General features: G+C 44.9%; 2 protein-coding genes across 2 annotated transcripts in view; both read left to right on the top strand.

Annotated features, from left to right (window-relative positions):
- The window catches only part of PATL2 (PAT1 homolog 2), a 7,368-nt gene extending 4,899 nt beyond the window's left edge, over positions 1-2,469 (top strand). Inside the window, exons 6-9 of the mRNA XM_029284588.1 lie at positions 531-690; positions 1,285-1,425; positions 2,126-2,223; positions 2,316-2,469. Of these exons, the coding sequence (XP_029140421.1) occupies positions 531-690; positions 1,285-1,425; positions 2,126-2,223; positions 2,316-2,469 (553 nt within the window). The remainder of the gene's footprint in view (positions 1-530; positions 691-1,284; positions 1,426-2,125; positions 2,224-2,315) is intronic.
- Positions 2,470-10,007: 7,538 nt separating this feature from the next.
- Positions 10,008-14,862, top strand: part of SNX1 (sorting nexin 1) — a 30,600-nt gene continuing 25,745 nt past the window's right edge. The window contains exons 1-2 of the mRNA XM_015818441.1: positions 10,008-10,142; positions 14,411-14,513. Coding sequence (XP_015673927.1) covers positions 10,008-10,142; positions 14,411-14,513 — 238 coding nt within the window. The remainder of the gene's footprint in view (positions 10,143-14,410; positions 14,514-14,862) is intronic.

Here is a 14,862-nt window from a genome sequence, read left to right on the forward strand (position 1 = left end):
CCAGATTTCATAGTAGTCTGACTCTGTCTTATCTTTAATCGTCATTGTTAGTCTATTCATTTCTGCACATTCCAGTATTTTCCCAATCACCTCTCCCTCTGGGGGGGCTTTCAGTGCTTTCCAATTTTGTGCAAACACAATCCTGGCTGCCGTAATTATATGAATAATTAAATATATTTTCTCTTTATTGTATTTCTCTCTCTTAACGTATCAGCAGTTCTCTCTCTTCGTCTTTCTGCTTTCCTGCCGAAGGGAAATGTCTTCTAACCTAACATTTTCCACATCACCTGGAACTGTTGTTCACATCCTCCCCACTACATGACCACCTGCTTTCAAATTTGAGAAGGCCACGCTCTACCATGTTGGCTGGGAATTCTGGGTGTTATCACTCTTATCAAGAGTGATTCTGGATAATTTCTGGAAATTCCAGGACTTTTCTGTAGCTATGATATTGAGCTCTCTGGAGTGTGGTTTTCTCCTTCCTCGCAGCGCCTTTGCTTTGATTTTCTTGGGTGTTTCTTTTTTTCCAGAGAGGTGAAAGAGGAGTTTCTACAGCTTCTGCTGGTAGGAAAAGGGAAGCGGTTGGTGGCCCGTCTGCTACCACATCTGTCCCTGGAGAGAGCCAAGATGACCCTTGTCAATATTGTGCAACACCTAGCAGTGCTCATCAAGAAGGACCTGTTGGAGGAGGTATCTTCTCGCCCTAGTTCTCCTTTGGCCATTATCCAGATATTTGGAGATCCTTGCACAGGGGGTGGGATTTTTTGCATGCAAGGCAAGTGTTGTGCATTTCTAAGAACCACCTGACAGAACAACTTGACTTCTTCTGGGCCAAGGTCTTCAGAAAACAATTGGACAAAATCGATGAACTTTGAGTTTGAGTTGATGTCCCAAGCTTATTTCGTGGGGTGGCTTACAATCGGAATTGGTTCTGTGGTTCGGTCTGTCGATATTGCTAAAAAAAGGGGGTTGCATATATGCACCATAGTTGGTTTAGCCATGATTTCTTGAATAAACTACATCTGGCTAACTACACTAAACATATGAAGTGATAAACCTGACTTACCACGTCACAAGGGTGATCCATTTAGGATGCTGGGCCAAAACAAGCAACAAGGTGGTTTAGTCCCATGGGTGAAGCCAGCTTATATACAATGGTTGATTGGATTCCACAGTATTTCTGGCCTGTGGATGCAATAATCTCTCCCAGAGTGGAAGACTCGAGTTTGATCTAATGTTTTGTCACTTTGCGCTTCTTCCTGCATGTCCTTTTGACTCTGGCAGACCCTCTCTGTCCTCTACACTCCTCTCTGTGACACCATTGGGCAGTTGACATTTACAGAGTTGATGGATGTCCTCCAGGAACTCACCCAGCTGCAGCCCGATTCTGTCAAACAGTCCCTCGCTTTGGTCTTCAGCAATAAGGTATGGGAGTGTACAAATCCATACCAGACTCAGATGTGAAGGATTTTTCTTAGCAAGTACATCTAGGTCAGTGATGGCGAACCTTTTAGAGACTGAGTGCCCAAACCGCAACCCAAAACCCATTTATTTATCGCAAAGTGCCAGGGCTGCATCAGCATTGTGGTGCCCTTGGGGAGGGGGGACAGGGAGGTGCCTCTGAGTGCCGCCTCTGGCACGCAAAAACTGGGGGCGCAAAAATGGGCCACCGTGCTGCAAGGCACAAAAACGGCCAATGCCGCACCGCAGGGTGCAGATACAAGGCGCTGCATCACGCAAGAACGGGGCGGGACTAGTGAGTATCACACTAGCCCCACCCCATTTGCAGTGCAAACTGCTTCCCCCTCCCTTTTGTTCCAGTTCAACAATGGTTGGTGAGCTCTGCTCTACCACCTCTACTCGAGCTTGCTAGTCGGCCGCTTCGCCTCCTTTGCGCTGGGTGGGGCTCCTGCGGCGGTGGCAGCCTGATGGACCTGCTGCTGGCGGTGGTGGTGCGCGTGCCAACAGAGAGGGCTCCGAGTGCCACCTCTGGCACGCGTGCCATAGGTTCGCCACCACTGATCTAGGTTGTATGTAATTCAATTCTTCCCGTCTTGATGGTGACTAAGTTGAGTCCAAGTGTTTTCTTAGTGGGTTCCTAATCTTCTCACCCTCCTTCCCCAAGTTTGCCATCTCGCTGCTGTACCTGCTCTTGAGCCACGGTGAGAGGTGGCTCTCTTCGGATTCATCCCCAAAGCCTGATACTAAAGACTTGGAAAAATGGTGAGGAATCATCTGGTGAGCAGAACGATCCTAGTCTGGTGGGCGTGAGCAGTGCTGGGTTGCCTACTGTTGCTCTGTGCCATTCTTCACAGGGTGGACTTGGTGCTTCTTGTTGCAAGAGAGCTGTCTCAAGTTCCCAAAACTTCCATGGTGGAACCCCTTCACCTTCCCAGCAACCTTCTCTTCCTCTTCTGTCGCTACGTGGACAAAGACATTGTGAACCGCTTGGATGTCCAGATGGACTGAGGATTATCCATGGTTAAGGGAATGTATTGTGTGAAGGCAAGTATATCTGCAAGGGTTCGACATGTATGGCAGGGCAACTCTAGATGAAAGCTGTAGAGTCTTTATAGGCCAGTCACTTGACAAGATGTGAGGGACTTCTCTGGTAATTGCATGCCTCCTTTCAGCTCTCTCTGCTCTTTGATCGGCCATGTAACCTCCAGGTCTTGCTGAACTACAACTCCCAGCATTCTTAGCAAGTATAGCCAAGAGTGGTGGATTCTAGGCCTGGTAGTTCAATAACATCTGGAGGTCCAACAGGTCCACATCTTCACCTCTTTCATAACAGGGGACATGTGAACTCATTGCTCTTTTAGAAATTGGGGAAGGAGGCCCTTGACCAGGGGTGGGGAACCTTGGCTCTTTTATGACTTGTGGACTTCAACTCCTGGCTGGCTCAGGAATTCTGGGAGTTGAAGTCCACAAGTCATAAAAAGAGCCAAGGTTCCTCACCCCTGCTCTTGACCATGGTCATGGGAAAGAGGACTGCTTACCTTTCTATGATGCCTATCTTAATCTTCCCTTTCATTTGACGTTCAGAAATTTTCTAAACTTAGTCCTCCTTACCAGCAACGCGGGGAGATCTTTTACAGCTTGCTGGACCAGAAATCCTTATAATAGGAGCAACATTCCAAGAAGACATCTTCCTTGGCCCTGCCCTGGATTGAAAACGAATGTTTCTACATGCGGACCAGACACTGTGGCTACTGGTGCTTTGATCTTGCCTGCCCATTGAATAACTCTTGAAGATTAAGATGGACAATCCCAGAGTTTTGTAGAAATGGGGCTGGTGGTGATAGCCAGTTTGGTTGTAGTGTAGGCTAGAAGCCAAGAGACTTTTAAGTTCTAGTCCCCTCTTAGGTGCATAGCTGGGTAATATTATAATAATAATAATAATAATAATAATAATAATAATAATAATAATAATAATAATAATAATAATAATAATAAATAATAATAAAGTTGGAAGGGACCTTGGAGGTCATCGAGTCCAATCCCCTGCCCAGGCAGGAACCCTACACCATTTCAGACAAACGGCTGTCCAGTCTCTTCTTAAAAACTTCCAGTGTTGGAGCATTCACCACTTCTGGAGGCAGGTTGTTCCATTGGTTAATTGTTCTAACTATCAGGAAGTTTCTCCTTAGTTCTAGGTTGCTTCTCTCCTTGATCAGTTTCCATCCGTTGCTTCTCGTCCTGCCTTCAGGCGCCTTGGAGAATAGCTTGACTCCATCTTCTTTGTGGCAGCCCCTGAGATACTGGAAGACTGCTATCCTGTCAACCCTCGTCCTTCTCTTCATTAAACTAGACATACCCAGTTCCAGCAACAGTTCCTTATATGTTTTAGCCTCCAGTCCCCTAATCATCTTTGTTGCTCTTCTCTGTACTCTTTCTAGAGTCTCAGCATCTTTTTTACATCGTGGTGACCAAAACTGGATGCAGTATTCCAAGTGTGGCCTTACCAAGCCATTGTAAAGTGGTATTAATACTTCACGTGATCTTGATTCTATCCCTCTGTTAATGCAGCCTAGCACTGGAAGGGTAAAACCACTTTTGAAAAAACACACCAAGCAAACTGCAGGGACTTGTCCAGGCAGACATCAGGAGTGGACACCAAATCAAAGGCACCAAGAAAAGAAAACAGCCATCAGTGTGAGATTATAGACTCAAACCTGTTTTGTTTGAGATAACCGTAGGTGTCCTTCTGCCCAGCCAAGGAAGAAGGTGCTTAATTACTGAATAACAGGATTTCAGGAGATGTAGTTTTGATAGTGCTCTGCCAAAAGAAACAGTAGAACATGATACCTTTAAGCTGCTTTGCTTAGAGTTCACTTCTCCATTGCTAGAAAGTGTGTAATGTTGACTGACCAGCAATTGTGAGCTGCCTGTCTAAAAAAAACCCCTTTTTTGACTCATGGAACCATAGTTTTCTAGGAACCGCACAGAAGCAGTTTCCCGTGAACATCTTTGACAATATTTCTAGGCAAGGATAATTATGAAATAACTGCTGTAACTTGGTAACCCTTATTTTTTGTTTGGCTAGTCTAGAGAAAAGGACTGGGGTGGGGGGGACATGATAGCAGTATTCCAATATTTGAGAGGCTGCCACAAAGAGGAGGGGGGGGGTCAACTTATTTTCCAAAGCACCAGAAGGCAAGAAAAGAAACAATGGATGGAAACTAATCAAGGAGTGAAGCAACCTGGAATTAAGGAGAAACTTCCTAACAGTGAGGACAATCAACCAGTGGAACAGCTTGCCTTCAGAAATTGTGGGTGCTCCATCACTGGAGGCTTTAGGAAGAAACTGGACAGTCACTTGTCTGAAATGGGATAGGGTCCCCTGCTTGAGCAGGGGGTTGGACTAGAAGACCTCCAAGGTCCCTTCCAGCTCTATTCTGATTGATCAATCAATTGATCGATTGCAAATAATGCGGTGAGGGAGTGACTAACAGATGAGATTGCAGAGTTGCAGAAATTCTGGTGGAATCTCAGACTTGCCTTTGTTTTACAGAAGACGCCTTCATGAGCAGCTACAAGACTTGGAACTTTGCTGGTCCTGCCCATGAGGATTTGAACCAGTGACTCAAGCAGCCAGATGCTATTACAGATGTATAGGAAGTTATTCCAGAACTGGATCCTTAATTTAACACAGATTTTGTTTTTGTTTTTGGTTGGGTTTTTTTTGGTTTGGGGTTTTTGTGTGTTTTTGTTTGTTTGTTTTTGTAATACTCTGTGCCAATTGTAAATATCTAGTGCTGGCACTAGAGCGCACGCCACACCAACATGCTCAGCCTGAGTAAGCAGACATAGGCTGGCCTGTACAGTGAGCATTTGGGAAACTCTGATGGGGAGAGAGGACTTTATTATTTATTGTCTTCTGTATGTTCAGCACTTACAATATATTAAAAGCAACTCAAAACCTGTCTGGTATCTTGACATGGGGGGGAGGGAGGTTGCGGTTGGGCAACTAGGCTTGATCTTGTCCAAGATAGTTTGAACACGCTTATTGCCTCCAGAAAGGTGGATACTTCAGCTCTCAAAAATTCCAAGAGAGATACTGTCAGACATGAAAGACCAGGTCCACATGTGAAGGTCTAGTTAAACTGCTTTATTGCTACTTGTGGCTATGCACAGGAATCTTCTCAACTAATGGACAGCATCTGGTTAAAGTTAGATAAAGCTCAATAGCACTCAAAGGGTGCTAGAATTGGTTTGCTTGTGGCCATGTAGGGATTCTAGGCTGATCCCTCTTTTCACCCCACCCCCAGGTTCTGCCATTCCTTCTCCTACAGATACAACCAGTAGCAGACATTGTCTTCTCCCCAGGGGAGTCTGCAAGGTATGGTCAAAAAAAGTCAAGTTGGTGTCCAGGAAGGTACAACTGAACTCTTCATTTTCTATGCGTGGATGCACACAAAAACTACAGATTCAGTCACACTATCTAGCTGCCCTATGGACTTGTTTAATCATATCCTGCAGATCCCTCTGCTTCTTCCCATCAGCTGAGCCCATCCAACATTTGAGACATCCAGAAAAGCTTCATTGTGACTCTTAAGATCTAAGAGAAATTGCACTCCAAAATACCTTGGCCTCATGTCCTTCAAGATTTCAAAGGTCACTGCAAAGGTCATCGGTATATATGTCTGGTCATTGGTATATATGTCAACAGCCAAAACCCAAAGTCAATATGTAGAGGTCAGACACCCTGCAATTGTGCAGGTGGCCCCTCCAGCTAGATCATACAGAATAGACTTTGTCAAAGCAGTAAATTCAAAAAGTTTAGAACGGTTGGGAGGGCGGAAAGGATTTGGGTAAGGAGGCCCCAGTTCCCTGTCTAGTGTGCAAAATCATGACCATCCTTGCTGGAAGATCTTTTTTAAGTGTAATAAATCTGAAAACTGTACTGCTGAAGAAATTGCACATTCAGCTATCTTGGATTCCTTGTGTCTCTAATGCGGTATTTCTCAATCTCAGCCACTTTACGATGCATGGACTTCAGCTCCCAGAATTCCCTAGCCAGCATGGGGAAATGCATATAAATGTAGCATGGCTGGCTAGGGAATTCCGGGAGTCAGAAGTCCATGCATCTTAAAGGGGCCGAGATTGAGAAACATTGCCCTAATGAGAGCGGTTTTTCCCCCTAGCCCAGAGGACCCCAAGCTTTTGGGCACCGGGGACCAGTTCCGTGGAGAGAGTTTTTTCCACGGACCGGAGAGCGCATGGTTTTGTGTGCTGCCTGTATCCCGCGGATGGGGCTTTACTGGTTTGTGCGGATCAGTACTGGTCCCCAGACCGGGGGTTGGGGACCCCTGCCCTAGCCTAACAGGGAAATTGCATAATCATTCCGGTAGCTCTTTAGTCATTGAAAGAGTTAGTTGCATTATAATTTGGTTTTTCCTTCAGCTTTGCCTGATGTTGCAACTGCTCGGCTGAATCACTGCAGAGGCTTCTATAATCTTATCAGCCAAAAAGTGGAGCCAGTTTAGATCTACCACCCCACCCTTTAATTTCCGGTTGCAGCTGTTCGTACTGAATAGAGGAAAGCATAACTTCTCATTTGCTCTTTTCTGCATATTGGGGTGCTGTCAACTTCACTGCCTTAATTTTGTCTTTGAATAATAATCTATCCAAGCATCAAAGGAAGAATTTGCACTTTGTTCCTATGCTGAAAGGACAGAGGTCAGCACAGATTGCAGTCTGTTGTAAATGTCCACCGGCTAGAAATGTAGCTGTGCACAAGACTAAGTGTTTTAAGAAGTCAACAGGTCTCGCCTGAACCTGGCTTTTATTATTGCTACAAAGAATACACTGAAATGAAATGGCAAATCTGTTTGCTAGTAAAAATGAGAGAATTTCCACCAATTGGGCTTCTGCCCCTTTTAAGGCTATTTTCTTACTCTTAAATTGTCCGGGCTAAAATCTACCTCCCTGCCAGCTTTTAAGTGCAATGGAGTGCAACACAAAACTGTGTCAAAAGCAGAAGTACAGGGCAGGAATAGCCAAGCCAATGCTGTCTGTACATAATTAATCTGGTGCCTGTGAAGGAAATGAAACATTTTAAGTGAAACCAAGATGCAAATCTGAGCACATATTTTCCACCACTTTGCTATACAGCTTAAAGATAACAGACATTATTAAAAGCAAGCAAGCAAGCTAACAAGCTAGATGTTTTCCTAATAATGCGTACAGTGTGTCCTGGGGAACTCCTTGTACAACCCTCTCAAGAACGATGCTGTCTGATGGAGATGCAGGGAACAACTCACAACTCAGGATGAAACACAAGTGCAGATTAAGATGGTCTGGACGTAGATGGAGAAAGGCAGGATAATGTTTTCTGTACAGGTTACAGTGGAGGAAGCATGTGTATGGAAGTTGATCAGAAAGCCTAAAGTTCCGTGTATAGAAACCATATAAGGAACAGTTGCTGGAATTGGGGGACATGATAGCAGTGTTCCAATATCTCAGGGGCTGCCCCAAAGAAGAGGGAGTCAAGCTATTCTCCAAAGCACCTGAAGGCAGGACACGAAGCAACAGATGGAAACTAATCAAGGAGAGAAGCAACCTAGAACTAAGGAGACATTTCCAAACAGAACAATTAATGAGTGGAATGACTTGCCTTCAGAACTTGTGGAACTGCTGCTTGTCTGGAACAGTGTAAGGTCTGCTCTTTGAGCAGAGGGTTGGTCTAGAAGACCTCCAAGGCCCCTTCCGATTCTGTTATTCTGTTCTGTTCAACTGGAAAACATGGGAAACTATTAAGAGATGGAGGAGGAGTGGGGAGGAGGAGGAGGAAGAAGGAAAGAACTTGCTTATTAGAATTATCAAGCAAACATTGATAATTAATGGGATGCTCAAGTAGAAAAGCAAACTTGTAGAAAAGTAACTTGTAAATATCATTGGCATCTACAAAATTTAAGACTTAAAACTACCTCAAACCATGCCAAACTACTTAGAGGTGATCCCCAACTTTTCAAAAGCAGGCTACCGCTCCTTCTGTTGCTCAAAATAATGAAGGTGTAGCCTTCCTCATCAGTCTGTGTGGTTCCTCTCATTTCCGGCTTCTCAAAAGCAAGGTGCAATCACTACTAGAGGAATTTCTGGTTTGTTTCTACTTCTGCTCAGTGCATCTTCAAACCACAAAATTGTCTTTGGACGAGTTCCAGTTACTTTTTTTTTCTAGAGAAACATCTCTCTTAAGAATAATGTTCCACGAATACTTCTATACACACACGTGCGCAAAACATAACATGTCTCCAGTCTTCTTTAAGAGGTAGCTATGGTGCGGACGAGTGGAAGATCTCATTTAAGCTTCCAGCAGGAAAAATGTGACACGAATGCAATAAATAAATAAATACCAAGCCTTGATGGCTAAATTGGCTTCTTTGATCAGAAAAAAATCAATATCTATGTTTATGGCTAACTGGAAACCCCATATGGGCTTTTTACCCAAAACAGAAGAAAATGAACTTATGACTTATGGTTTTGATGATTAGATAGGATAGATTATAGAAAGAAGACTTGTAACCATAGAATAAGAAGTAAATTTATAATTGTACTTGTAACTGCTGTTACAAGCTCAGAATCCACTTCTTTATGTCTTTTTTCTTTTCTATTTTTATTGCACTTTCAGCTTTCTCTTTGGTTTCTTTTTCTTACTTTAAATTAGTGTGTTTTAGTTTTTACCTTCCTCTGAATTTTTAAAAGTAAAATAATATATAAAGTACATAAAATAACAAGCCGCCTTCGATAAGGAGACTTTAATTCCGCCCCATAAAGAATTGCATTTATTCAAAACCAGGAGTATTGATGTGCTGAACTCCAAGGCAGCTTTTTATTCTGCCTATAATGTTACCTACTGTAAGATATTCCATCAAATATACACTATATATTTATGTATTGACTTTATATTGCCTCCCATCTCCCTTGAATGATAGTATACACATTATATATACTGCTCACAAAAATAAAGGGAACATTTTACCATGGAACTGAAGGGGTTTGCGTTCCCTTTATTTTTGTGAGCAGTATATAATCATTTACATTGTATCTTAATACCATACACCCTACACTTACAGGACGAATGATATATTTTATATACAATATACACATTACATCTATTATATCGTTTTTACCTTATACACACTGCGTGGCATACATTTAAATTACGAATGATACATTTTACATGTACAATATGCAAATCTATTACCTATATGCTTTGTATTATTCTATAGGCACCTCTGTGTTGCATGCATTTACATTAGGAGCCATATAGCTTATATATACACACGAACATGCACTTACATCTCTTAAAGGCACCGCCAAGAGCAGCAGGGCGGCCACGCCCTTCGCTCCTCCCCGAGGTCCTGCCGCCGGTCCGGATTGGGCATCCGGGTCGCTTTTCCCCGCCTCCCCGCCTGGCCCCGCCCCCTCGGCCATAAATCACCTGTTGCGGCTTCCGGCCGGGCAGCGAGAGGGGAGCCGGAAGTGGCTGCCTGGGCGGCGAGATGGCGTCCGGAGGCTCCCCGGTGGACCGGCTGCCCCCGCCCTTCCCGGGGGAGGCGGAGGCGGCCGAGGCGAGTCCTGGCGACCCCCAAGCGGACAGCGATTTGGACGGGGAGGACATTTTCACCGGCAACGCCGTGAGTGCCCGCGGTGCCCACCGGGCGACCCACGCGTGTCTGTGGAGTGGGGGGGGGAAGGGGAGGGATCGCGCTCCGCCGGGCTTTGCAAAAGGTGGGAGCCCCCCCCCGAGGTCCCCCACCCCGCTCGCTCCCCTCCCTCTTCGCTCCTGCAGCCCGGGAAAGTTTTCCCGGGCGAGGAAAACCGCCCTGGGCTGCTCTCCCGGGACCTGTGCCGGGGAGGGCTACAGCTCCCATCATTCCCGGCCGGGGCCTTGCGGCGCCTCCCCTACAGATGATAACGAACCCCCCCCCTCCAAGTTGCAACCAAGTGTGGCAAGCCTGGGAGAAAGTCGCCCTCCTCCCCCTCTCCCCCCGGAGGGACACCCCCCCACGGGATTCCCCCCCCCCACGGGAAGCCCCAGAGGAGCCTTGCCAGAGTTGCTTTGGGGGGAGCCCCGCTTCGCCTCCTCGGTTGCTGGGTGTGGTGGGTTTCCCTCCCTTTGCAAACAGGCGCCCTTGGGGGGTGGGGGGTGGGGAAACGTGGCCCAGGATGATGGGAGTGGGAGTCCAGCCCATCCCGGGCTCTCTCTCTGTATCTGTCCCTGGGGGGGGTGTTGCAACCTGGGGTGTTGCAACCAGTGCTGCTTAAGGGGCACCGCTTCATGTTCAGCCCTACGAAATCATCTTTGCCTGTTCAAAGCTCCCGTCTTGGGCTTGCTTTGCAAAAGAGTTGCAAAAAGTGTTGTCTGTAGGAGGGAAAGTCTGGACCCGGGGTTCAGGTTTAGGGTTGAATTGCTGCTTGTTTTTCAGCCAGAAATGTTTTCCCCGGCCTCTCCCCTCTCTGGCTCCACACCCCATCTTTTTGCCTTGTGTTGGTTTGCTTCCTTGCGAATGACTTACAGTTCAGTTGAAAGAGGGTCTTTCACAGATGCTGGGTGGCTCCTCCTGAATCCCTTTGACATCCGTTTATAGCAGGGGTAGTCAACCTTGGCTCTTTTATGACTCGTGGACTTCAACTCCCAGAATTCCTGAGCCAGCTAAGCTGGCTCAGGAATTCTGGGAATTGAAGTCCACGAGTCATAAAAGAGCCAAGGTTGACTACCCCTGGTTTATAGAACAGCCATTATGATCTTGTTTCATTGAGTTGTTGCCCATTCCATTCACAAAGACTCAAATCCTGGAAAGGGAAGTAGTTTTGTTCATTTCCAAATCTAGCGGGCAGGCCTGGCATTCCTTAGTGGCCTCCCATCCCTCTAGCAAGCAGATTGGATGCTGGTTAGACTTTTTAAATCTGCCGAGACCAACTGAATGCGGTGTTTTATTCTAAAGTAGTGCAAAATATTTAGCCGTTTATTTGTTGGACTCAAATCTCGCGTTTTGGTCAGGGGTTTAAGGTGGCATACACAGCGTTTTATCCCATTTTATCCTCACAGCAGTAAGTCTGAAAATTAGGCTGCCGTGTGAGAAGGCCAGACTCATAAGTAGGATTTTGGGGGAGATAACAGACTTTGTCTTAGGTCTCCCCAATCCTAGTCCAATATCTAAAATCAATGCCACAAATATACAGCGTGTGTTTACAATTTATAAGCTGCTGGTTAGCTTACTATTTTTCAAAAAATAAGGTAATGTCTTGGAATTTTGTTGTGCTTAGCTTTTAAGTTCTGTTTGTTTATTATTATTTTTTGTATCATTTGTATCTGCTTATGGAATATACTAACGGGTATCTTAGCCTCAGAATAATCTTTTAGTAATTCTGGAGATCTCCCAGGAATAAAGATACTCATTCTATAATTTTGTAAATTATATACTTATAATAGCATCTGCCATTAAGCTGCCAGCACTAATAAAGGTTATCCTTAGGGCTGGGAAAGTTATCTTAATGGGATGAAGTTTCTGTGGTCATGTTCCTCTGTCAGTTTGGACAGCAATCCTGTGCTGTGACCATATGGATGCAAAGGTCCTTTAAATATTGCAGTTTTGATGCAACAGTTATGTCTCAATCTGCCTCAAAAAAAATCTTAAGTGACATGATTTTCAAGGCAAGGAGAATAGATAGAGACTGGCTTCCTTGCGCTGCAAAATCCAGAAACAGTTAATAGATTGGCAAAGGAGAAAAAGTCAGGGGATTTGAGGTCAGGCCCCACCCTTCTGTTTCAAGGGAAAATGCTGAATGTAGGCAATTTATGCAATAAGTGCAAAAAATTAAGGAATACAGATGGAGTGAAACTTCCTGTGAAAAAAAAACAAACCCCAAAATTGGCATTTAGTTTCTGACAGTGAGTAGGGAACAGTTATGCACATGCGTTGAACATAACAACAAAGCAGTCTGAAGTGGCCCTTGCACAACTTTTCAGCAGAAAAGTCTAAAAAAATGTGGGAAGCCTCTCCCATTGTGATCAGAACTAGGGTTTCATCATGATCAGCAGCATGCTTTGAGTTCTTTGTGAAAATGCTAAAGGGGACTAACAGAAAACAAGCCATTGTAAGTAAAAGAATTCACATTTTTGAAATCGTATTAATGGAATGTAGAGTGCCTGGAAAAGCATGAGAAAAAATAGAAGAACATAAAGAGCAAAGAAATCAAATTAATTTTTATTCGGTCACCAGACCAGCAGATGAGACACAAAATTACAGTCAGAAACACAGAATTAACGAGCACAATGAAACTTTTGTTTTGGCAAAGGGTTAGGGCTACGGAAGAATGAGGAGGCTGCTTGCTCTTTTCCTGACGAAGAAATTGTATTCAAAGGTAGAAACTTTTGTGAGCTCCAGTTCAGTTTAACACACTGCAAATCTGGGGAAGTGAGCTGCAGCTCCGGAAAGCTTTAAATAAAAAAGATGCTCGCAAACCAACTTCCTGCAATGTCTCATAATGAGGATTTACACAATAGCTCAACTCTTCTGGCCCACCTCACGTGAGAATGTTGTAAAGCTTTCGTGTTTGCAGAAATGTAAGAGGGGTACGGATTCTCACAGCTTCAGACAAATAGACCAGTTATTTTGATCTGCAGGGCTAAAAACTTTTCAGAAGTGACCTGTAAGCGGGGTGACTTTTAAACCTGGTTTGTTTTTGAACCAGGCTTGTTCTACCAACACAAAGCCCTGACTTCTAGCACCCACAGTTCTGTCTCTGGCGCCTCTTGGGACCGTCACCCTGTTCAGACAGATGTTGTCTTTTGGCAAACTGCGTTGCTCAGCAATGCAGACAGTGGCAAGGCTGTCTCTGCGTGGGGGGGGAGTTGGGGGCGGTGCAAGGGTAAGAACCAGGGAGCCTTTATGTGCTAGCTTGACAAAGCGGCCTTGGAAAAAAAGGCATGCAATGTCTCCATTGTTAATTTAACCCTAAAGCAACGGAGCCCTTTCCAGGCCCGTTGGCTGTTTGAGAAAAAAAATACACGGATTCAAATGGGAAGACTTTGCAAAGGGCAGGAACGGGAAGCTGGGGTCTGCCAACTGGCCCTGGAATGTCACTCTCTTGGACAATGCAGATAGTCCTCATTTTATGACCACAATTGATCCCAAAGTTTTTGTTGCTAAGCGAGATAGTTAAGTGAGTTTTGCCCCATTTTACGACGGTTCTTCCCACAGTTGTTAATAACATAGCCGTTCCATGAATCTGGCTCCCCCATTGATTTTGCTTATCCGAAGGTCACAAAAGGGGATCACATGATCCCAAGACACTGCGACCGCCATAAATACATGCCCAGTTGCCAAGCGACCGAATTTTGATCATGTGACTGTGGGGTTGCTTCAGATAGTCGTAAGTGTGAAAAACAGTCATAAGTCACTTCTTTCAGTGTGGTTGTAGCCTCGAACAGTCGCTAAATGAACTGTTGTAACTTGAGGACCACGTGTATAGGCCAGGACTGCCAAACTCTTTGGTTAGGTTTATAATAATAATAATAAAGTTGGAAGGGACCTTGGAGGTCATCTAGTCCAACCCCCTGCTCAGGCAGAAAACCCTACACCATTTCAGACAAATGACTGTCCAGTCTCTTCTTAAAAACTTCCAGTGTTGGAGCATTCACCGCTTCTGGAGGCAGGTTGTTCCACTGGTTAATTGTTCTAACTGTCAGGAAGTTTCTCCTTAGTTCTAGGTTGCTTCTCTCCTTGATGAGTTTCCATCCGTTGCTTCTTGTCCTGCCTTCTGGTGCTTTGGAGAAGAGCTTGACTCCCTCTTCTTTGGGGCAGCCCCTGAGATATTGGAACCCTGTTTTTCTGCCTCTGTCTCAAAAACCAGGTTTAATTCTGCAGCTTGCAATAACAGTCGCTCTCTATCCTCCTAGAGTAAGCCAGAATCCCCAAAGAAGGAATCCCCGGTGCCACTGGAAAACAATTTGAAAACAAATGGCATCCAGGAAGAACAAGAAGATCCAGATCTATTTGCAGGTTGGTCTTGCTGCGTGTCGTGGTGGAAAGAGGCTGGCGATTTATGTTGCTCAACTCAGAGTGACTCTGAGTGGCTAACAGCAGTCCAAGAAATTACAATAAAATCAATAAAAAAAATAACAGATAAAAGGATGGCAAGAGCAATAAAGTGAGGAGTGGATGGATGTTGCGGCCCAGAACAAGTAGCTTCGTGTTACGTCTTCTTGGATTGGATTTGATTGTCCATTTCTAGAGAAATTTCACTAAGTAAACGATTCAACTTAGGGAAGTGATTCTACCAGGAATATCTATCATGTTCACAGGAAGTGACTGCACTCTGGGATGAAATTCTATAGACCGGGGGGTCCTC

Source organism: Protobothrops mucrosquamatus, unplaced genomic scaffold, assembly GCF_001527695.2.
Source record: "Protobothrops mucrosquamatus isolate PMUCROS unplaced genomic scaffold, P.Mucros_1.0 scaffold741, whole genome shotgun sequence".
NCBI lineage: Eukaryota > Metazoa > Chordata > Lepidosauria > Squamata > Viperidae > Protobothrops > Protobothrops mucrosquamatus.